Source organism: Diaporthe amygdali (genome assembly GCF_026229845.1).
Source record: "Diaporthe amygdali strain CAA958 chromosome Unknown NODE_14_length_1008325_cov_65_372321, whole genome shotgun sequence".
In the NCBI taxonomy this organism is placed as follows: Eukaryota; Fungi; Ascomycota; class Sordariomycetes; order Diaporthales; family Diaporthaceae; genus Diaporthe; species Diaporthe amygdali.
The window spans coordinates 850,702-874,273 of NW_026517034.1; the positions used below are offsets into that span (position 1 = coordinate 850,702).

Sequence of the window (23,572 nt, forward strand, 5' to 3'; positions counted from 1 at the left end):
TAAGAAGGGCTGTGATGATCCCAAAGCTGTGAGAAATGAATGAGTTACTCTTTACGCAGACTGCAACACGCTTCATGAATCATTTCGATAATTCACCCTGTAATGAGCTGTGTTTGTGGCCTTCTGAGACGGCCTCTTTCCACACATATGCCTTACGAGATGAAGCCTGGTTCGAAAGTCCATAGGGATCAGGGATGAAATACTCTTTGATTTCGAATCGTTCAGACAGCAATGAGGAAGCTCAACTTCTATTGTAGGATTGGCATACAACTCAGACTGCTGGCTATGTGAGACTCTTACCACATCATATCTCGGTCAAGAAATCAGATAGATAAGTGTATTGGGCCTCACATTGTTCCCAAGGTAATGTCCACGGATAGTAAGGGGAAGCTAAGTTGAATTGGAAATAGAGCCTGGTGTTCCTAGAATCTTTGACTAGCAATCCGGAACAAGCTAGACAAATGTGAGAGGAAATAGCACACAAGGATGATCGATATAATAATAATGAAGAAAACCCACAATGTGATTCTCAGCTAATTGATATGACCGTGTTGAATATTGTTCCGTGTTGAAGGCTGTCAGCTCTGGGACATCTGGTCCAGGCCTCCTCTGCAGGGTACCTCAGCAGAGCTCTGGAGCTCGGTGCGCGCTAACAAAAAGCCGACTGACTCGAGGTGGCGCTAGGCCAGCATTTCCAGAGTGGGCCTAGGGGAGCAGCGGCCGTTAGCGAACATCCGTCGCTATGCAGAGCCAACTTTTCAATTGTCAGACTCCAAACTTCCAACTTCCACCGGCCTTGCTTCGAGCACAACCCCCAAAGCATCATCACCTCCTGCCTGCGAGAGGCAAAGAAGCGCCACTATGGCTTGGAGAAACCAAGGGATCACCGGATCCAACAACATACCGTTGGGAAAGCGCAGATTCGGTGGCGAGTCTGAGCCCGACGACCGAAATGACAGCTTTTCCAACGGAGGCGATCGCGAGCTGAAGCGCGGTCGCAGCCCCGAGCCTCGTACGTGGGCATCACAGACAATATCGGCCCTAGTCACTAACAGCCAGGCAGGCACAGATGCGGATGGACCTCGCCGTCGGAAGAAGCGGAACCGATGGGGTGACGCTGCTGAGAACAAGGCCGCCGGCCTCATGGGCTTGCCCACTGCCATTGTCGCCAACATGACCAGCGAACAGCTTGAGGCGTACACCCTCCATCTACGAATCGAGGAAATCAGTCAGAAGTTGAAGATCGATGATGTCGTGCCTGCCGATGGTGACAGGTAGGTTTCTGCCAGGCCCACGACGTTGTTCACGCATGCCAGGCACTGACAAGAGTATTTACAGATCCCCGTCGCCTGCTCCCCAGTACGACAACCACGGCCGTCGTGTCAACACCAGAGAATACCGATACCGAAAGCGCCTGGAGGATGAACGCCACAGACTCATTGAGAAAGCGATGAAGACCATCCCTAACTACCACCCGCCGCAGGATTACAGACGGCCGACCAAGACTCAGGAGAAGGTCTACGTGCCGGTCAATGACTATCCGGAAATTAATTTCAGTATGATTGCTAACCCTCTAACCTCTCTAACCATGTCCTCCCTCCCTGCAATCTGGCGTAGCCCCAGATCGCGTACCTTAGCAGCGCTACATCGCAGGCCTGCCTTACTGAACGAAGTGTGCTTTTACATTCCGTACTTGATGACGATACTAATACTTAGCTCTCCCTGTTTAAGTTGGCTTACTCATCGGTCCTCGTGGCAACACTTTGAAGAAGATGGAGACCGAATCGGGTGCAAAAATCGCCATCCGTGGCAAGGGTTCCGTCAAGGAGGGCAAGGGCCGTTCCGATGCAGCTCACGCCAGTAACCAGGAAGAGGACCTCCATTGCTTGATCATGGCCGACACCGAAGACAAAGTCAACAAGGCCAAGAAACTGATCCACAACGTCATTGAAACCGTGAGTCTCCTTTCCGTCCTGTGCTGCCGTGCAGAAACTGACAACTTTAGGCTGCTTCCATTCCCGAGGGCCAGAACGAACTGAAGCGTAACCAGCTTCGTGAGCTGGCTGCTTTGAACGGAACGCTCCGTGACGATGAGAACCAAGCTTGCCAGAACTGTGGCCAGATAGGACATCGCAAGTATGATTGCCCTGAGAAGCAGAACTTCACTGCCAGCATCATTTGCCGTGTGTGCGGCAATGCCGGCCACATGGCTCGCGACTGTCCAGATAGACAGAGAGGTGCAAGCTGGCGCAACGATGGTCCTGGTGGACGGCCCCAGGGCCGAATCGGTGGTGGTGGCGGCGGAGAGGACGACGCCGAGTACGAGGTAAGTCATTTCCAACAGTTGCTCACAGATGGGCATAAGACAGATGCTGATGATGTTTCTAGCAATTCATGGCCGAGCTCGGCGGCGGAGCAGCACCCGCCCGTATCGAAGCCGGACCTAGTTCTCACGGCAACGGGGACGCCAAACCATGGCAACGTGGACCTACAGGTGGACCTGCTCCTTGGCGCTCTCGAAACAACGACCGCGACCACCACGATGGTGGGGATAGGGGTGGCGGAGGCGGAGGTGGCGGAGGCGGTCCTGCACCCTGGGCTCGCGACCGACGGGAGCGGAATCATGACAACCATGGAGGTGACAGCTACTATGGCGGTCAGAACAATGGCTACGGCTCGGCTCCGCCCGGCACGGCGCCTTGGCAGCAAGCCCCCGGTGCTCAAGCCGGGTACGGTGGCGCTGCTCCACCCGGAACTGCGCCGTGGCAACAGGCTCCTGGCGCTCCGCCCGCGTACGGCGGTTATCCGGGCGGCTATGGCGCGCCTCCAGGCCTCGGAGCACCGCCTGCACCGCCTGCTGATAACCTCACGGCGTTGATCCAGCAGTTCTCTGGAGGTGCCGCGCCGCCACCGCCGCCGCCGCCGCCAAGCGAGGGTGCACCCCCGCCACCACCCAGCAACCAACCACCACCTCCTCCTCCCCCGGGTGCTTAGGGAACACACAGGCAGCTCAACCTCGACATGCGTCCCGCCACTGACACAGGCCGAAGATTCTTGGATTCCAGCTTGATGCACGCGCCGCGCTCACCAGCAGAGAATGTGATGGTATCCCTCGGCCGCGTAGTTCCGCAGGGCAAAGACTGACTGACTAACTGATGGGCACAAATCGGGCCACGCGGAGTACTGACTGTATGATAGGCAGCTTTTACTAATGCAATAAAAATTGTTTTTGTTATTTGACTTCTGGTGAAGATGAATGAGTCTCCAGCGACACGCTATTTCACCTCTGACCCTAGCCACCTGTAAGCAACCAGAAATGAGTTCACATCATGGCGCAATTGAGACCAACCAGGGCAGAGCAGGACCTAAAATGTTCACACTGGACTGTACGACGTGGACTTGGCTGAGTTGGGTCTCGAAACCTAGAGCCGATTCCCTGTTGCCTGTGACATTCCGTAGGTGATCGACTTGGGTCGTTACAATGCAGCGTGTTTTATGAAAGCTCGTCCGTCAGAAGTCCTTTCCTCTTAGATATCATACCCTATAGAAACGGGCAGTGCAGCGTGTTGCGGATGTATGTGTCTGCCTGCTGAGGTCGGCCGAGGGACCTCGGGAGCTTGGGCCACCTCAAGCTCATGCGGGGCAGGTTCGGTCGAGACTGCGTGGTGACGAGTCCAGCCACCAGCATGCCATCACTGATCAGTCGAACTCATCAATCTGCAGCTGCAGCTGCAGTCGCCCTGCACCTCGTCCTACCTCAACCACACATCGCATCTTTTGATGGCAAGCGCGGATCTCAGCCCCAAGTCCCAGAGAATTGACCGCCGCTCAAGATAAATTCTGAGCTCACTGAACCAGTATCAAAATCACAGCCTTCGTATCTGGTTACCATCCCTATACGACCTCTTCCGCTCCCTTTTTGCTCCTATGTCCCGAAACAGGTGAATCCCCAAAGAGTGTTATCCCGCCGGTGGCCCCACTGCCTACAGTTGCACGTTTTAAGCTTTTTGCCGGCCAGCCCCCCTTATTACATCTCGTTCGATTTCCTTCGTGACCATTCATCATGACCTGGGTGTCTCGATAGGTTGTCACCAGTTTCTAGCAGTCCTCGCTGGGAAACTACGCTGTATTGATCCGGCAACGGTCCATTGTCGAGTAGGGCCAGCTCCTGCGGGGCTACCCACTGCATCTGTGACGGCATCAATCATGAACCCCTTCGCTTTCCGGCCCGCTCAGGTAACGATATGGACAACCATCGTCTATCTGGCCCTTCTCATACCTGTCATTGTCCTAAATGAGTCCGTTCCACCTGCGCCATCCAATCCCAGCCCACGCACCGGGATCAACCTCACCGAAAGCTGGCACGATCTGGCTACTCTGACCCAGGGCTACCATCCGTACAACAGTCACAAGAATGACGAGGTCCGAAATTGGCTACTTCTACGCATCCAGCAGATTCTTGATGGGAACGACGCCGACTGGGTCACAGAAGAGTCCATCGGCAAGAAACCGTAAGACACACCTCTCAAGACGCCTCAGAATACCCAGCTAACGGGAATAATGCCAGGTCAAACTACTCAGTCAGAGCACTCAAGTTGTCGGAGAGCAGGCCGGAGGAATCCAGCCATAATGTGACTGTATTTAATGACCTCATGTCCAATGTGACAGTGCGCTTTGGGGGCCTCCCGGGGTCGCACGGGTCCGAAGAAGGCCAGTCTGGTAACGCGGCTTACTTTGAGGGTACCAATGTGATCGTCTACATTCGTGGCTCTCTCGACGAGGAAGGGGAATGGTGGAAACGGAAACGCAACCACGTCAAACTGCCAATTGGAAAGGGCGGGGTTATGGTGAACGCGCATTACGACTCGTGAGACCCATCATCTACAGTCCAGATTTCACAACTATTCACTAACATCTCTACAGAGTCTCTACTGGGTTTGGAGCGACTGACGACGGCATCGGCGTTGTGACTGTCCTCCAGTTAATCAAACATTTCACGACACCCGGCAAACAACCCAAGCACGGCATCGTCGCGTTACTCAACAACGGCGAAGAGGACTTCCTCTATGGGGCCCGAGCTTTTGGAAACAGCCCCTTGCTGCCCTTTGTGCACACCTTTCTGAATCTCGAAGGTGCTGGCGCTGGTGGACGTGCAACTCTTTTCCGTGGCACGGATAAGGAGGTTATAAGCGCCTACGCCAAATCGCCCGACCCATTCTCCACCGTCATCAGCTCCGACAGCTTTTCGTTGGGAGCAATCAAGAGCCAGACCGACTACGTCATCTTTAATGGTGTCTACGGGCAGAGAGGCCTCGATGTGGCCTTCTATCGACCAAGAGCACGGTACCATACCAAAGATGATGACGCAAGACATGCTAGTCGGGCCAGTCTGTGGCACATGCTGTCCTCATCAATTGCTACGCTGCAAGACCTGTCAGATAGAACCTTCAGCGGGGAAGTATCAGAAGATACTTCCAGCGTTGTGCCAAATGGTAGAGGCAGCAAGGCAGTATGGTTCGATCTGTTTGGTAAAGGCTTTGTGCTCTTCAACTTGAGAGCCATGTTCGCATGGTCCTTAACACTGCTCATCGCGACACCACTTATCCTCATACTGCTAACGTATTTGCTCCAGAAGAAGGGGAAATACTACTTCTTCTCAAACAGGGTTACTGTCTATGAGCAGCCAAACTCCGATTCGGAAGACTCTGAACGAGTCAAAATTGGAGGCCTCAGAGGCATTTTCCGTTTTCCTCTGGCAATCAGTGTCTCCGGGGCGCTTCTCTTTGGCGCGGCGTTCCTTGTCAGGAAGTTTAATCCCTACATCGTTCACAGCAGCGTATATTCAGTGTAAGAGAATCCGTCTTTCTGTACTTTACTTGGCTAATATATTTCAGATGGGCAATGTTTGTCTCTCTGGGATACTTTTCCTTCTGGTGCATCATGAGAGGCGCACATGTAGCGAGACCGAGTGCCCTTCACCGGGGCTATGTCAACATTTGGCTGTTCACATTAGCGTGGGCTGTTCTAGTGGCCGTCACGGTTTTTGAGGACCGATTCGACATTGCGGCTGGCTATCCTTTCGTGTTCCTCCAGTCAGCTCTATTCTTGACGACACTCACTTCAATCCTCGAGTTATTCGCTCTTCCGAACATGAAGACGTACGGACAGCAGCTCAGGGAGGAGCACGAAAACCACGACCATCTTGATGAAGTTCCTACTTCTGATGCGATGATCACCCCGGGCCCTGACGAAGTCAGCAGTCTTGCATCAAATGAAGGAGCTGATGATGCGTCAGGGAGAGAGCCTCCCGATGTGACCACGCCTCTTATTGCTAGGACTGGCCGTGGCGAAGACTCACAGAGGACATTCGCGACGAGATATCGGCGCTCGATCGCAGCCATAACTGACTCTGCAACCAAGAAAGGGGGCCCTGACAATAAGAAGGCTCTTGGCGGTGAGCAAGCCTGGTCCGAGAACTTGCCATCATGGACCTGGTTCATCCAGTTCCTGATCCTTGGGCCCTTCATGATCATCCTTGCAGCTCAGAACGGGCTGTTCTTAGTGGACGCTATGCGTCAGACAGGGATTGAAGGCTCTGCTGCTGTGTTCCCATTCCTCCTCGTTGCCGCATTCACCATTCTCCTACTCTTGCCTCTCATGCCTTTCATTCACCGCCTTACGTACCATATCCCACTATTCCTTCTGTGCATATTCATCGCTACTCTGGTTTATAATCTTGTTGCCTTCCCATTCTCACCGGACAACAAGTACAAGGCCTTTTGGCAACAAACCATTGATCTGGACACGGGAGATTCTATCGTCAAGTTCGGCGGTGTGGAAGAATACTTGCGTCTCATTATCTCGGACTTGCCTTCTGCCGCCGGAAAGACTGTGACCTGCCAAAAGTCGACGACCAGGGCTGATGTCTCAGACTGCGTATACGATGGAAAAGACGTTGCACCCAACGTGGCCAACAACCTTCCAGAGGGTGTTCCCCCAGTTTTGGGCTACGGTAAATTGTTGGACTTGGACGTAGCACGTACAGGGCCTAGCGAAGCCAAGTTTACTATCAACGCGAAGAACACCAAGTCTTGCGTCATCAAGTTCGCGCGTCCAATTAAGAATTTCTCTGTCGCGGGCGGCACAGGTTGGGATAATCGATTTGGGCCAATACCCGAAGGTGGGATCGATCAGGTCCTCCTGTGGAGACGTGATTGGAACAAGACATGGGAGGTACATGTTGAGTGGGATCCTGAAGCAGAGACACATCAAGCTCATGACGAGGATGGGAACCAAGAGGTATACGTCTCCCCGGTTGACGAGCTGAAGCGAAGCACAGTTGGCCTTGATGGAAACGTCACCTGTATCTGGAGTGACATCAACACACCGGGAACAATCCCGGCGTTGGATGAGGCTATTCAGTACGCGCCTTCCTGGGCTGTGATCACGAAGTTTGCTCCCGGTCTGGTGGAGGGCAGCAAAGTTTTCAAGATTTGAGGAGATTTGAGGGTATGCCGACGCACCGAATGGGAGGATAAGGGACACAACTCAGATTAGGTAACAAGTGTGCTGTGCAATGTTTTTGATCCTTTTCTTCTCCCGTTTCGTCTGAGTTTTCGGGGGCGGGGGTATTCAAGAGTCTGAGGTGGTCATCGCATTACACGGGAGAGAGCATCGTGGGCGTATGGGTTGTTTGATCACTTCACAGATTGCATATCCGGACCTGCATTGGTAGTTCTTGCGTGCTTCCGAGTGGTAATCATATAATCAAGTCTAAGAAATATCATCATTTTTCCTATCTATGAAAGCGCAACCGTTGGATCGTCTACGCTGATCGTTCACACAGTAATCATGCCACGGGTGTTCTCCTTCTACCTGTTTTGTCTGTTGGCAATTGCCCGTGGCGAAGTATGGGACATTTTGGTAGACTTCCCACTGAGCTCATCATGCCCGCAAACTTCTTAGACTATCTGCTGGGCCGGTCCGCTGGATAATCTCCCGGTGGCCAATGGGCTACGCAGCTCTGCACAGCTCAACAAGCCCCATATCTGCCTGTACTCGATGTGTGAGACATTCGAAATTATTTCTCTCCGCTACCAAAGATGGAAAAGTTAATACTGGATTTCCCAGTGGCTGTGAAGTATTACCCCCAAGTTGAATGGCCTGGAAGCCTGACCCCACTTCACCTCTCAAAACATATGCATCGGCTGAACTCGCACGGTCAAAGGTCACGCATCTCGCTCTCTTGAGGGTGAGGTTCGCAGCACACGTTGGCGGGTTGTGGAATAGGTAGAACTTGTGTACTGTTTGCCCAAGGAGGCCCGGGGTCGGAAGCCTGTTCTTAGGATGGTCCTATAGTTGTGTGAAGATTTCTTTCACAGAGAAAATAGACGCCCAAAACAGCAGCTCATGATAGTAACGTCGGTGGAAATCCGCTTGGTTGAGATCGTGATGAAGGATAAGAACATCTTTTGCCATCCCTGGCAGGTGTGGTTACACACATTTAGCGGCCACTTTAGACTGGAGTGGAAATAAAATTCCCGTGGTACTGTGATGATTTTTGATGCGTCGTTGCGACTGACAAATGAAAAGGCACGGCCTAGTCCATCTGCAGGTGATAGGTCGAACTTATAGTAATAGGACTGGGGTATAAGAGACTGCTACGCAAGGATTCAGCCGGTAAGGTAAGTGACCCTGTCGATGTTAGGATACATAGATTGTGTGCGAGGAATGCATACTCCAGTGTAGTCCACGGGTTTATCAAGGAAGCCATGTTCCAGACCACTATGTAGAATCATTACCCGGACAGTATGAAAATGCTCCCCCTTTCTGTTGCATTTGGTGAAGTGCCGCACTCCCGACCGTTCAAATACCCGGCTAGCTCCAATGGTGACGCTTGAGATAGTTGTTAGGTGTGTGCGGCCATCTATCTGAGGGCCGGGAATTTGCACCGTCAATCTCCATACGGCAGTATGGCGCCCGTCCTGCCAGTTGCCTTCCCAAATGGAGGGGGCAATGCATGTGGCAATTGCTTGATTTCTCGGGTTGTTAGACGAGACTGTGGCGTCTGACGCATTTGATTAAAAGGCAACTGGGCTGTCAAAAAGTTGCTTCAGGGGAGACCCGATGCCAGTTGATGCCAATGCCGGAGATCGCCTCACAGGGCTGAACAAACCCAAATACCCTTGTGTCAGCAAGACAAGACTTATTTTGTCAGATTTGAGGCTGTTACTGCCGAGTTCTACAGGCAGGTAGCTTCTTGGGCATCTCAGAAGCGTTCCTGGATATACGACCTTGGGAGCGCACGGGACGAATTCGCGCAACATATCCAGAAGCGCAGCCCGTTTCTGAGGTCATTCAGCAAGTGTGCATCTTGTTCATACCATGATGAATCTGTTCACGTTGCTCATTACGGCCTTCTGTACGGCTGTGCTGGCCGCTCCGGCTCCCGCCCAGCAACGCCACGCCGTCGAAGTTCAGTCCGTTTCCGCCGAGCCTCCAACCTGCGTGGACGGCGTCCCGGCGAGCACGACGCCATACGACATCAACTATGCCGCCGTGAAAGCCCCGGCCGCGGCCCACGGTTTCTACGACATCGAGCCGGCCTGGGACACAGCCCATGCCGTTGGGAGCGCGATGGTGAGCCATCACCGGTTTTCTCTCCCTCTTCTGTGCCACATGACCCGCGGGTTTGCTGATGGCCCTTGAAATGTCGCGATAGAACCTGTACATGGCTCATGGCAGCGACGTGAACGAGTACGCCTCATTCAAGTGCCAATACACGTGCAACGGGACGCCCGGGTGCGTCTCGTTCTTCGGCCGCTTCGTCCAGGTCAACTCTACTGACGAGCACTTTGAGTGTCTGGGCTTTAACGCTCTGTGAGTGACTTCCCTTCTGTCGACGTTGTATGCTGGCATAACCGCTGATGGCTTCGAAAAAGCCTTGATGACTCTTCATTCACGCTATCAAGTCGCAATATGGCCAACGGAGGCTTCAACAAGTTGTGCACCTGAGGTTGGCTTCGCGGTCTGTTGTCGTTTCTAAAGGCTTGCTCCGCTTTGAGGCAGCTAGAAGATGCGATTTGAAGGCCCTTTTTTTCCTTCTGTAATTGATGATGGAACCAAGCAAAATGGGTTCCAGACAATTTGTATGAGTGATGGGTGGCGGACATCACTCTATTTGTACATATGCACGCAGAATGTAGAGCTCGTTGCACTCGCTTTTAGCCGTCACAACCCCAGCACAGTATCCCAGCCAGATCGATTTGTAGTAAGATTGAGTTTGCAACAAGGGGTATCTGAAAGGTTAACCATAGTCTTGCCTCTAACCAACCTTTTGCCGTCTCAGAAGGGATCCTTTTGCGCCGCACTCCGAATTATGCTCACAATAACAGAAAAGGGAAAGAAGAAGGAATAAACAAAGGCTCGGGTCATCAAAATCACTCCTATCCTGTCATATCAGCATCGCCGCCGGCGTTCGCATTACCTGCACCCCCAGACAGAGTCTCAAGGTGTGTCCTCGCCTTGGTCCACAGCTCGGCCTCCATCTCCCTCTCGACCTGGTTGCTCCTGCTGTTCAGCCAGCCGACGTCGAGATCCCCGACCATGCCGACGCCGTTGGGCTCGAGCGCAGGCTTCGAGACTGGGCCGTCGTCGTCCTTGGGCTTGTCCTTGGCGGCGTCCTTGTTGCTCGGCAGGCTGATGATGCCGGCCTCGTCGAGCCCCAGGATCTGGCGCTTCAGCCGGGCGTCGACGGAGTGCAGCGTGGAGAGGAACTTGTTCATGGCGTCCTCAAACTGGCGGGTCTGCTCTGCTGCCGAGGGCTGGGGCTGCGATTCTGCCTGTTCGGGCGCGCTGTTGCTGGTGCTGTTGTTGGAGGGTGTGGGTAGGCTCTGCTTTCCTAAGCTTTGTATGGCCGTCCCGGTCAAGTCCAGCAAGGATGCGATGTCCTGTGGCAGGGGCGCCTGTTAGGACGCGTACAGCTCGACACGTGGCTAAGAGCTCTAATGGTCTCTGCCTGGGAAGCCTGTTACTTACATGATCAATGTCAGCCAGCTGTTGCATGCGCTCGGCGCGCGTGAACGGGGCGTGGATGTCCACTGGAGGGGCGGATTGCTCCATCGTGGTGGCGTGGTGCTCGAGGGCGAAAGCGCTTGCTCTGCAGCAAAAACCGCGCAGGTCTGCAATGTCTTGTAGCACTTGTCTGGCTGCTGTATGTGCGCACACGCGTTCCTGACTATCAAGCAGGATGGGTCTACTGTGGTATCAATGTAGTTGGTTAGACGGGTACTCAGAAACGGAGAGCTCTGGAAGCTCGGACTGGGAACCCCGCCCGGTAGCTCCCCGAGGCCCACGGGCCACGAGCCCACGGGTCCACTGCAAGCTGCTGCACCTGCGGCCTACACTTGGGGCCTGCACCTCTTTTTGGAGCAGGGCTGACTGGGGGACTTGGACCCCTGAAACGCAGCGCCAATGAGCCCGTCTTCCAGAACACCTCAGGTGGTCTGCCTGCAACGTTGGGGCACGCTGCGGTTGGTGGGGACGATCTGGGTTTGGTTGGCGGGCGGGCGAGCGGGCGATCCCAGCCACACACAGGCTGGGTCGATGCGACGCATGGCCGGAGGAGAGCTGTCAACGTCGTCATTGGGTGGGCTGCTGACCCAGGCCATTGGTACTGAGGTTACCTGATCTGCCAGAATCTTCGCTGCCTTGGGGATGTTGTGCATACATGCCATACATGTTAGATTCGATCGTCTGCTTACTCCCTCATGGCCCGTCTCGTCCGGGTCGTCACTGGCGACGACCTCCGATCTACTCGCTGATCAGTCTGGGCCAGTCACATCGCCAAGGGACCTGGTGCGCTGGTCTGTTTGAGCAATTTGGGTTGTTGGTTATTGCAGCTGGGTACACGTTACGTCTCCGCTTTACGGTTTTGACCTTGGGACCCCCAAGAAAGGCACGACACAGAATTAGTCACTATAGTCTAGGTAGTCTAGGTGTGGTACCTAGGTAGATCATAAAAGTTAGGCGAGTGTCATCAATCAACACCTGTCAATTAGTGACACCCGTCACCCGGCGCCTAGCCTTGCGCTTGCCCACAGGCTTGCCTACATCCAGCACCCTACAACGGCACGCTACCCAATTTTTTCCCGCTATTGTCCACGTTCTGGAATACCTAGATACAAAGGCCCCTAGATGTGTGCCTGCCTAAGGATTGGGGAAAGAGGGGATTACGAAAATAAATTGCAGGCGCCTCTGTTGGAGGGCCCGAGGATCCGACGCCTGGCCGTGCTGGTAAGGCCGGCAGGGCTGGAGGATCAAAGATCGTCGTCATACCTTCTCATTCTCCATTCTTCTGTCGCTAGCCAGGTGGCCATGTTCAAGCCTCGTGACTCGACCCGGCAAAAACTGGCCACTGGCCACCTGTTTGTTTGACTGTCAGATTGTCGTGTTGGAAGGCGACCCAGCCCAGTGTGCAGTGTGGCGTAGTGGAGTCGAGAATAGTGTGATATAATATGTGCTGCCAAGTGGACTAAGTGCTGTGCTGCAGTAAAGGCTTTCTTTCTCGTCGGTGCCTCGTTCCTATCCTATGTGTGCTGCTGCTGCGACTGCAACAATCTGCCGGGCTTTGGCTTCTATTTTCGCTCATACAAGTAGCCTCCAAAGGTTATTCCTCGCTCCTCGCTCCTCCTCCTCCCCCGACTGGGTTTCACCTGCCCCGGACATTGCAACAACTCGACGCTTGGCCGTGCTCGAGACGCTTGCCCAAACCCACCCAACCCCCCAATCCCCCCCGCCAATCCACCCTGAACGGCAAGGATCAAGCCCATTCGACATCGCTTCGGTACCTCCCACGTCTGCGCTCCGCCTAGGTAATCTCAATAATTCAACCTCCACAGCTGAGGCTGGACTCTCGTCGCCGCCGGTCGCTTGACGTCTTCAACAACGCCCGGATCCACTGTGCTCAGAATTGTCTTCCTCTTCGCTCTCGCCTCCATCATCAGACTCTCCTCACCTGCCTCTTGCGAAGAAATGTGCCAGCTGCTCTTCGCTAGATAGCCTCGAGCCATTGGGCTTCTGGTCAACCCCTCCTCATCCTCCACTCGCCACAATCCTGCGCCGCAACCAGACCCTGCGAGCCTGACAGCCTCGGAGCACCCGTCCGACAAGATGAAGGCCAGCATACCGAAACGACTGCTCACTCTGCGGGACAAGAATGGCAATCACCGTCACAACAAGTCCTCCGAGGGTCACAAGGTTCGTCTCGTCTCCTACCCCCTCGCCACAGCGGCTTGCGCTGACTCCGTATACCACGCTCTCTAGTCGCGACCTCTATCCACCGATGCGCTCTTCTCCATGTTCAAGAATGGGTCTGCCTCACAGAACGGCAACGACGATGATCACAAGGAAAAAGATAAAGAGAAAGAGGCCGTAAAGGTCGGTCAATTGTCCAACCGTTGCACGCATAACGGCCCGGGCTAACTCTGGCGCGGAATCTAGATCGACGAACTTTCGAAGCGAGTCGAGGCCCTTGACGACTTGCATGATATCTCACCCGATTACCTCCGTTTTATAATGAGGAGTAACTATGCCTCTGGCGACGTCGAAAAGGCCATGGAACTGCTCATACTCCATCAGAAGTCTATCTCCGGAACGATACTGTCTTACAATCCCAACGTGAACATGCTCGGCGCTGAGAACCGCGGCAACGTCACCTGCTACCTGGACGCGCTGCTTTTTGCCATGTTTGCGAAGCTGGAGGCCTTCGAGTGCATGCTTAAGAATGACTCTTCGAACGAACCGCAACGAAACCTGGCAGCTTTGCTCCGCCTTTGGGTCAACATGCTGAGGAGCGGAAAGTTGATCCACACAGACATGGTAGGGCCTATTTTGTCTTTGTATAGCCATTCTTTCAACTTGTGCTGACAGCGAGACAAGACGCAACTAATTCAGAATGCACTGGCTGCTTGTGGGTGGAAAGATGCACAACTGCTGGAACAACAGGATACTTCTGAGGCATTCGCATTCATTACCGAGACTTTGCAGCTTCCCCTCCTGCCGCTGCAGGTGGACCTGTTCCACCAGGGCAAAAGAGACGAAGATGATCACAAGGTCGTCTATGAGCGTCTATTAAACCTTGCTGTACCAGCTGATCCAGAAGGCAAAGGTATCAAGCTAGAAGACTGCCTGGAAGAGTATTTCAACACCAAGGTCGACGTCTCGCGCGACGGCGTTGAAGAGAAGGCAGGCCAAGACAGGCCTGTCCTTTCCCCGAAGAGCACGATACGTATCGTGCATGAGGATACGGAGACTGATGCTGGTGCTCATGCTGAAGCTGGTGCTGGTGCTAATGTTGATGCTAGCGCGAGTACTGTTGCTGGTAGTGCAGGTGCTGGTAGTGCAGATGCTAAGCCAGACGCTGAAACGGATGCCGAAGCGGAATCATCAGATCAAGTCCAACTGGCACCCCTACAGCGACGGTGGACGAGCGTGGAATCGCCGGCGTCGACAGCCTCCGCGTCGAGCCCAGACGTGACGCGTCCGTCTGCTCGAACCAGATCGACAAGCATAATTCAGCGAATTGTCCTGGACGCTGATGGGAAGCCAACAGACTCAGAAGGTGCAACTTTATTGCAGAAAGCAAAGCGAAAAGGCGCCACGGTTGTCAAGGCCGTTACAATTCCAGCGTGGCAATTCTTCCGGTTGATACGTAAGTCTGGAGATCACACCTCTATCCCTCAGATTCTCTGTGTGCTAAACATCGTTCTCAGCTTGGCATGCCGTTGACAACGCCGAACCCAAAACCGATTCTGAGATTATGATGCACTTCAACCAACGTCCGGTGGTCGGCATCTGTCTGAAGAGATACATGTACACCGAGGACGGGCTGGCCAAGAGGCAAAATACGTTTATCGACATCCCTGACAGTCTCAGGCTACCTCACTTCATGATGGTTGACGACGCCAAATTGGAAGAAGACAGCGTGCTGAGTCAGGACTACAAACTGGTGCTCCAGTCCATCGTGTGCCATCGGGGCGACTCCGTTCATAGCGGACACTATATCTCATTCGCGAGAGTCAACCCCAAACTCCTGACGGACAATCGCCGCCACGACAACGACCCTCCACCCGACTACGAAGATGCCCAATGGGTCAAGTTTGACGACCTGGCCCTTGAGAACAGGGTTTCCTATGTCGACGACATCAAGGAGTCTCTGAAGCAAGAGATGCCTTATCTGTTATTTTATCAGATAGTACCTATGTGCGACGTGACCGCCGCCTCTACTGCAGGATCAGAAACCGAGCCACCATCGTACAACGATTCGGCCCTCAACGTCACGACGACTGGGATTACGACACCGGGCCTTGAGATCGATCGACTGGGGCTGTCGCGACCAGCTAGCGGCTACTTTGACTCCCCGATCCTGAGTTCAGCAGGGCCAAGCATTCGCTTCTCTTCAGAGCTGGAACGACCACCACGGATAAGCCTTAGCGTTGAGGACGATGGTCAACATTCCTCGAGTCTGCTCAGCCCTAACGCCTCCAGGCGTGGAAGTGTAGCGTTTTCGGAACCCATTGGCCATGCTCAAGCCATCACACCTGAATCAGGACTTTCCCCAGCTGTCACGCCAAATGAAGAAAGCACAGCACAGAGATTATCGCGGGCCGCGGCCAAGTTCACCAAGAGCCGAAGCAGGCCAACCAGCCAGGCGGGAGAGAATCGCATCAGCTTGACCATGTCTCGACTGACATTTAACAAGAAGAGCAAAGACACGTTACGTGAAGCTGCGGAAAAGCTTGAGGATGGTGAAGAGACACCAGTTGCCATTGTCGCGCCTGACCGACTTTCGACTGATGGTGGCGAGACTGGTAAGAAAGAAAAGGAACATCATCACCATCACCATCATAGGAAGGGTGGAACAAAATCAAAAAGCCGGGGTGGAGACAAGGACCCGGAGAAGACCAAGAACAAAGGTGAAGTCCCTGATCGGGAATGCATAGTAATGTGATTGGAAAAAAGCGAGTTGGCAAGGCGTTTGAGGGACAAGGTGTGTTTACACGGATTTGCTATGGGAAAGAACCACATTTTCAAAGAGAGGAGTCGCACCCTCGGCATCTGACGGACCAGCCACGGGCTACATCTGTCGAAGTATTACATGAGAGGCGCATGATTGCATTTGATACCAGGAGAGTCTTCAGGAAACTGTCAAGCAAACATAAAAAGGCGAGAGGGCAACAAGAGAGGGATTGGAAAGGGCGCTCTGCTCCGTATCGCGGCTTTTGCATACTAGCGCGCGAGATAGCTATGGCGTCTACACAAGAGGTTTGGGCAATGACGGTTTGGACAGCTCCACATATTGAACTTGGCCGGGCAACTTTTTGGCATCCTGTCCCATCCCTGAGTGAATAGCTGATGGCCAATGGAACGACCATCTATACGAAGTACGACGTACGACGTACGACGTACGCCGTACTCACTCGTACACAAGGACATGTGCGGGATTCGTGTTCGTTCTCGTGTTCGGTCTACGGTCTGTCACAGGACTGTGGGTAAGCCCATGTACTGTAACTTGCACTATTCACGTTACTTCGTGCTTCCGGCTGTGTGAGCTGCCGAATGAGTCTGTATAAAATAGGATTCGAGTAGAGGGTGAAGTGAAATCCGTCTCTCCCTGGAGTGCTTTTTGGACGTGGGGGTTTGAAAACAGTGGATTAGCGAATGCCCTTTTTGGATTTTCTGCTTGGCAAAGCGAACGACCGACCTCGCACCCCTCGGGGTGCGAGCAGGTTTAGAGCCGTAATAGCTGGATGCTGTTCAATTGACGATATGTACTGCAGTTTTCATTGTTCCCATAATTGTGGCTTGATCTAGGACTCGACCGTGTTGCTCGCTTGACTGTCGCGATGTTGTGCTGCAAGACCGGTGGCAGTTCGCGATCTTTTGGCTCTTAGTCTGGCTCTACGTCTGGTTCTGAAGCCTGATCACTGCATTCTCTTTTCGTCATGCTTACCTTGCTCCCAAATTTCGTTCGCAGATGGCCCTTTGAAAGGGTCTTCCTCGTCACTGCCTTGTTCACGTTGGTCTTGAAGCCTCCCCCCCCCTTTACACGCGCCCTGCTGGCCCCCATGAGCCACACATAAAGTTGAGGCCAGCGATCGGCATGATACCTTAAGTGATGAAACTGCGAGATTCGGTCTCGTGGGATTTCATTCGCGCGCGACGTCCATATAAATGCGGTCAGCGTTGCACGTGAGAAGTCTGCCGTTGATCATGTCCGGGATCCCTTCCATGGACTCTGCTCGTCCTCCCGCCCTCGCAATGCCTCACGGGGCGGTGAGCACCGTCGTGGCCAGTGGACTCCTCCAAATATCATGATATTTGTTTGTGATATTAAGTCACAGTGCACGTCGCAGTTGCCCCGTCGATGTGACCTATCGACCGCGCCAGACGACTGGTGTACCCGCTCGCAGTCACAGCCGGCGTCTTGGACTGCTGGTGGGTTGCCGAGCCAGGCTTTGGCATTAATCGAGCTGCCATGCATTCTTCAAGGTCACGGTCGTGAGCACTTGTGTGACTCTTTCAGCTCGGGCAGCCGAGTCTCCAGGCCCGAGCAGGGCCGTAGCCCCCGACGGTGACGGAGTAGATTTGACACCCCCCGAGACCCTGCGTGTTACTTCGCCGTCGGGGGTTTATATGAAAGCCACGGCAGCGGTCACCGAATCCATGGCGCCGGAACTGGCGCGGGGGACGAGATGGGTCATGTGAACTCGGCGTTCATGGCCACATGGCACGAGTATGTAAAGATCGATGTATTGAACCAACAATCTTGGAATATACTCATCGAGCCGGGAATCGCGGTCAGCGGAGTTTATACCGGCTGGTCAAGTTTGGAACGTTGTTTTGGGTTGGAACAATGCTGCCCACCGTGGCTGTGGCTTGTAACCAGAAGTAGAGTCTTCGCCGGCTGTCATTTCTCGATCAGTAGGAGGCCGTTGTCAACCGGAAAGCTACGTCTTTTGAAGTCAATGGCATTGTTGAGGACGTCATCGCCCATATTATCGGCGTGGACCAGATGAGCAATAAGCATATAATATGAGACCGGGGAAACATAGCCTTTCCGATACGACCGATCTACGATCACAGCCATCCAGTTGCCGATATACTCGCGAGATGATGATTTTTATGGCCTATGCCGCGCTCAGCCGCGCAGCACCACCGCGGGAGCCGCGGAAGATTCCGAGCTGCTGGTACTTGGACTGGTTATACACATCTTTTGACGTTGTAACAAGGGATACCGAAACACTCCGAGTGGACGATTATGTGCAATTCTGTGGACCACTTCTCAAGTTTTCCCTGGGTAAGCAGATCAACATGCATAACTAGGTTACTGTACACGCATGTGAGCCGGAACGGAGAACAAAAAGGAAGGGCTCAGCCGGCTCCCCGATCCAAGTCCACCCCACACTGCTCACCTCTGCTTCTTTCGTCTTCCTCTTCTGATGCCGACCGATAAGGACAAGACGGGATGACGTGCGGCTCGTAACAAGCACTAGAACACCCCTACAATGTCACGCTGGCGGCTCCAGGAATAGGACGAATACCTGGTCTAGCACCAATAATTACGTGTGCATGGTTCCATAGTTGCGGCCAAAGGCATGTTCGGAGCTGGCTGGCCGTCGGAGATACGGTTGAGACTTGACTCCGGATCCCGTTCCGGCCCGCTCGTCTATCCCCCCGTGGATATGGACGATGCAAGTTGGCACTGCGCCATGCCCCCCAGCCGTTTGTTTGATCATGATGTTCAACGTGGCATTTACCGGCATGAGCTTGCCTTGTCTTGCCCATGCCCATGCGACACACCAAGCATGCACACATGGCCCATGCGACAAATGATACCGTCGCGTGTGTGTGCGAGTCGCCGATGCCCACCCCCCGAAGGTCGGTCGGCAGTCTAGTCTGCACAGCGAGATTGGCTCGTTAAATCCGTCCCTCCAAGACATCCACACCTCACATCCACCACCAGTGCGTCAGGACCCAAGCTTCCCGGAGCTGTGCACACAGCGCGCGCAGGGCTAGGAGGCCACTTTTCTAAGTTTGACAAGGCCGAGTCATGGGTGCCCTCAACCAGGCAGCCCCAGGGCAGCGTGGGCTCATTAGCTGATTAATGGGCGGATGAATAGGTGCCTGTTCTGGGCGCATCGTACGCGGCGCCCAGCACGGTGATGCTGCAAGGGGCCATACTTGGCACGTTATATGTCTCGACGCTGACAAAGTCCTGCAATCGAGGGATGGGGCAACCGTCAAATGTGCACAGGCACCGTGCCGGTGGAGTTCAGTGAGGTGCAAGATGCTACGCACCCATCGTGTCGAAGCGTCGCTAGCACGTCGAGGGCTTGTCTAAGTGATGATCGACCATCAGTGCCTGAAGCCAGCCTCACTTCCTTTCTCCCCTGGTAAATGACAGCTGTGGTTAAAATAAAGGCACTGGGCTGTGCTCAGCCCGACCCAGTACAGCGAATAGGATGCCACGGGGCTATTTCACGTGTGGACTTCGGCGAACGCATTGAGATGAAGAAATGAGAAGATGGGCGACGATAATAGACCAGACGGGATGGTGGGTGGGCGGATGGGAGGTGGGGGCGGGATTACCTGCGATGATTAATTGTGAGTAGAGATGATGAGTCTAGCAGCAGACAGAGCAATGGCAGATGGCATGGCAGATGGCAGAAGGCAGGAGAAAGAAGGGCCAAAAAGGCATCAGGGCGCTGATCTGATCCGAAGCTTGGGAAGTTTAAGGGCCTGGGCGTGCGACCCAAGGTATCCGGGACTGGGCATTCCATGCTATTGTGCCCAGGTGTTCACAATTCTAGAGCCTCGCGCCGAACGGGATTGATAAGCCCGACTTTAACTCGATCCCGCCATACCGAACAAAGGCTCTGCAGGCCAGGTAGTGCGGGCGGCGCCAAGCTCACTGGGCTGCTAGTAGATGTACTTGCGAGAGAGGGCGGAGTGTGAGCACATGCGAGTGAGTGAGTTATGTAGTCTAGACCTTACAGTAATGGTAAGAGTAAGAGTAAGACAGTCGGACAGACTCAGAGGGCAGAGAGAGGAGCAGGCCACAATAGTCAAACCAAGTCCGAATCCGAGCTGGGCACTCGCCAAACTCAAAAAAAGTCGCCGGGGCTGTCTCTGTCCCTCCTGCTCCTGTCGCTTGGCCTTGGATGGACAGATGGATCTTGCTAGACTACTTGCTACATGTTACATTTAGACTTCAAAGGCCTCCACCGCCCATCTCCTCCGTCCCCGTCGCGGTGCTTCTGCTCTGAACGACCCTTTTCTCTCTGATGACACATCCCTCGCCCGGCCCCAGCAGCCTCAGCAGCCGAGCACCCCAAGCTCGCAGACCAAGGAACAGACTGCACCCTTTCACAAAGGGCCATCCGATCATTGGATCGTCTGTCTCTGTCTCACTGCTCCTCCCTCACCTCATACCCGAGCACAGCTTTGCTTTGCCCACACTCACCATCTACCCACCAGCCAGGCCAGCTGTAATAGACTGAGACAGTGAGCACGCTCAACCCTCATTCCAGAGACGGGGAGAGATGGCCTCGAGAACAGGGGTCGCAGCTTCGACCAGCTCTTCACCCGCTGCATCCACGGCTGCGTCCGTGTCTCAGGGCGCTGGCACCAATGCCAACGTCCCCCAGAAACCCCCGCGCATTCTCGCCTGCGTGCTTTGCCAGCACCGTAAAATCAAGTGCGACAGGAATTTCCCTTGCGCCAACTGCGTAAAGGTATGTCCAGGCAAGGGGAGACAGGCACAGGGCACAGGCACAAAGACGAGGGCGAAGACAGAAGGCTCAGGCAGTCCAGCCCCGGCCCGGGCCCAATCCACCCAATTACTTCTAGCAGCGTAGCTAACCAGCTCACGTCCGGCTATCGCAGGCAAATGTTACATGCACTCCCAGCACGCCGGCTCCGGCTCGAAAACGCAGGAGGCCAAACCAAGACCTCCAGGAGCGCCTGGCGCGGTGCGAGGAGCTCTTGAAGGAGTACGCGTCAGCGAAGCCACCATCCCCTTCGCCCGCCAACTCTCCCGAGCCCAAGCGTGCCAAACTCGAACGCCCGCCTGAGTTCACAGATCCTGCTGCCAAGTGGAAGCCAGCCGGCCAGCTCATCGAGGAAGATGGCGGCCTGCGCTTCATGGAGTCCCGGGTCCTGGGGACAGTATACGATGAGGTATGTGCACACCTCGGCTGCCTTATAAGCCCACGCGCTCCGTGCTGAGAGGGATTGTCTCGCTTAGCTGAGGTCGATGCGCAAACTGGTCGACGAGGAGATACAATGCGACGATGCCACACCAGCGCCTCTCGATGAGTACTCAAACTCTCCCGACGACAACTCCGAATTGATCTTTGGCGCCGAGACCCCATCAACCAACCCGGAAGACCTCACACCAAGCCCGAGCCATATCGTGCGCCTCTGGCAGATCTATCTCGACCGGTGCAACCCCCTGACCAAGGTCATTCACGTCCCCACCATCCAACCTTACCTGCTGGAAGCCACTGGCACATCTCCCAACTTGCCAAAGAACGTCGAGGCCTTGCTCTTCTCCATATACACACTCGCAGTCGTGTCGATGACCAAGGATGAATGTGAAGAAGTACTTGGTATACCTAGGGAGAAGGCCCTTGCCAAATTCAGCGCAGGCCTTCGCTCATGCATGATCCGCCTGGGCTTCCTGAAGACCCACGACCTTTTCACTCTGCAGGCTCTTGTCATATATCTGGTAGGGATTCTGTTCCCAGTCTGTTTAATGCCTGGCAGTTCGCGACTGACAATTGTAGATTTCCTTGCAAGGCAGGTATAACCGCCATGCGTCCTGGATCCTCAATGGGGTCGTAATCCGTATCGCCCAGAAAATGGGTCTGCACCGCGATGGTGAGCTCCTTGGCTTGAAGCCGTTCGAAACCGAGATGAGGCGGCGATTGTGGTGGCAGATCATCATGCTCGACTCCAAGTACGCCATACTATCCGGCCTCAGCCATACACTACTTCCCCGTGGCTGGGACACCAAGGAACCGAAGAACATCTCAGATGCCGATCTGTTGCCTTCTGCTACAGAACCGATCCAGGATCAGGAGGGTCCGACCGATATGATTCTCGTCCTCGCTGTATTCAAGATCGCCAAGAACCTGATCCAGGCACCCGACATCGAGGCGATTCTGATTTTAGACGAGCTCGAGTGTAAGACAGCACCACAGAGCGAGAAGATCGAACAGTATCGTAATGTTGTTCGGCGTCTCCAAGAAGACTTCGAAGAGTTATTCGAAAGGTACTCGTCGCCGACAGCCGGAGACCTCCATAAGCTGGCTCGACAAATAGGAGACCACATCATGAGCAAGCTCTGCCCGCTGATCAAAGCATCGGCAGAAGGCCGTGAACAGAACGGCGAGGTCTCGGATCAAAGCAGCAACACCTTCCGGGTTGCTGTTGACTCTACGAGCCATGCTGTGGAGCAGCACAAGATAGCTAACTACCCGGCCTGGGACTGGTTCCATCGCTTGCACTTCCAGCTCGACATTTTCGCCTACCTCGTGGGCCAACTTACCCACCGCACGGAAGGGCGCCTTGTGGATCATGCATGGGAAATCGTCGAGAACGTCTACAAATACTACCCAGAATTCTATGACATCTCGCAGAGGGTATATCACCAGCTCGCCTACTTCTTGTTCAAGGCCTGGCGCAGGCGGGAAGAAGTCCTCCGGAAACGACTAGGCCACGCACCAGAAGTCCCGTACTGTGTGCAAAAGCTGCGGGCATTGATGCCAGGGCCGGACGATTCGAGCGTCAAGAGCGAGACAGGGAAGACACCGAACAACGAGATGTTCAACTTCGTCACCGGCGGCGCCAGCCGTTACAACGGCAACGGCGACAGAGGAGCTCTGCATTACAACGGGACCGACAGCTCACAGTTCGATATTTACATGGGCAACTACTTCGACCTGGAAGCGTTGGAGTTTGATCTATGGGGTGGGAATCACCCACAGATGGTGCCCAACATGCCAGTGCCCCACTCAGCGGCACAGGCAGCGGCGATGCAGGTGCAAAATGCGTTCCCATACGGGATGGGACCTCCGTCTGAATGGTGATCTCAAGGCTCAGCCAGGCAGGTATTATGATTTTGGGAACGGCGTGGAGAAGCGACGGGGGTTAATGGCCACCGCGGGGTCTTGATGTGTGTTCTGGTAGTGCGTCTTTCATGCTTATTGTACAGCACACATGGCTCAGTATCTCCCCTCAAGATGAGTTTACGACATTGCACGCTGTCCACGGTCGTGTGTCCCACGAAGCATAATCTCGGACAGGTGAAATTACACGGTATATACAGATTGGCCAAAGGGGCGTGGCCGTGTCGTGATTCGGGTATTTGGCGTTCAAGAAGGAGGGCGGCAGGGACACTCATTTGCACAACACACCTGCAATTTCGCATTGGGGCACGCTGTTGCGGCCTCGTTGGTCTTTACTTGCTTTTGCAATTATTGGATATTTGGCTTGTTGACCAACCAAA

At 54.2% G+C, this 23,572-nt stretch overlaps 6 protein-coding genes across 6 annotated transcripts; 5 read left to right on the plus strand and 1 right to left on the minus strand.

The window, feature by feature from the left end:
- Window positions 1–861: 861 nt before the first annotated feature.
- On the plus strand, window positions 862–2,994 carry J7T55_003565 (branchpoint-bridging protein; the record flags this gene model as incomplete). Its single annotated transcript, XM_053143602.1, has 5 exons — window positions 862–1,274; window positions 1,339–1,556; window positions 1,732–1,955; window positions 2,006–2,326; window positions 2,389–2,994. The coding sequence occupies 5 exons, from the start codon at window positions 862–864 to the stop codon at window positions 2,992–2,994; spliced, it is 1,782 nt and encodes a 593-aa protein (XP_052993814.1).
- A 1,212-nt stretch (window positions 2,995–4,206) lies between these two features.
- J7T55_003566 (uncharacterized protein) lies at window positions 4,207–7,497 on the plus strand (the record flags this gene model as incomplete). Its single annotated transcript, XM_053143603.1, has 4 exons — window positions 4,207–4,511; window positions 4,568–4,867; window positions 4,924–5,847; window positions 5,895–7,497. The coding sequence occupies 4 exons, from the start codon at window positions 4,207–4,209 to the stop codon at window positions 7,495–7,497; spliced, it is 3,132 nt and encodes a 1,043-aa protein (XP_052993815.1).
- A 1,890-nt stretch (window positions 7,498–9,387) lies between these two features.
- Window positions 9,388–10,014, plus strand: J7T55_003567 (uncharacterized protein; the record flags this gene model as incomplete). Its single annotated transcript, XM_053143604.1, has 3 exons — window positions 9,388–9,639; window positions 9,722–9,879; window positions 9,942–10,014. 3 exons carry the CDS (start codon window positions 9,388–9,390, stop codon window positions 10,012–10,014), a joined length of 483 nt encoding a protein of 160 aa, XP_052993816.1.
- A 431-nt stretch (window positions 10,015–10,445) lies between these two features.
- J7T55_003568 (mediator complex protein) lies at window positions 10,446–11,121 on the minus strand (the record flags this gene model as incomplete). The annotated part of the gene is made up of 2 exons (XM_053143605.1): window positions 10,446–10,949; window positions 11,038–11,121. 2 exons carry the CDS (start codon window positions 11,119–11,121, stop codon window positions 10,446–10,448), a joined length of 588 nt encoding a protein of 195 aa, XP_052993817.1.
- A 2,049-nt stretch (window positions 11,122–13,170) lies between these two features.
- Window positions 13,171–16,009, plus strand: J7T55_003569 (ubiquitin C-terminal hydrolase; the record flags this gene model as incomplete). The annotated part of the gene is made up of 5 exons (XM_053143606.1): window positions 13,171–13,257; window positions 13,324–13,437; window positions 13,501–13,878; window positions 13,954–14,710; window positions 14,772–16,009. 5 exons carry the CDS (start codon window positions 13,171–13,173, stop codon window positions 16,007–16,009), a joined length of 2,574 nt encoding a protein of 857 aa, XP_052993818.1.
- Window positions 16,010–20,603: 4,594 nt separating this feature from the next.
- J7T55_003570 (C6 zinc finger domain-containing protein) lies at window positions 20,604–23,153 on the plus strand (the record flags this gene model as incomplete). The annotated part of the gene is made up of 4 exons (XM_053143607.1): window positions 20,604–20,795; window positions 20,947–21,240; window positions 21,308–21,790; window positions 21,849–23,153. The coding sequence occupies 4 exons, from the start codon at window positions 20,604–20,606 to the stop codon at window positions 23,151–23,153; spliced, it is 2,274 nt and encodes a 757-aa protein (XP_052993819.1).
- Window positions 23,154–23,572: the final 419 nt, after the last annotated feature.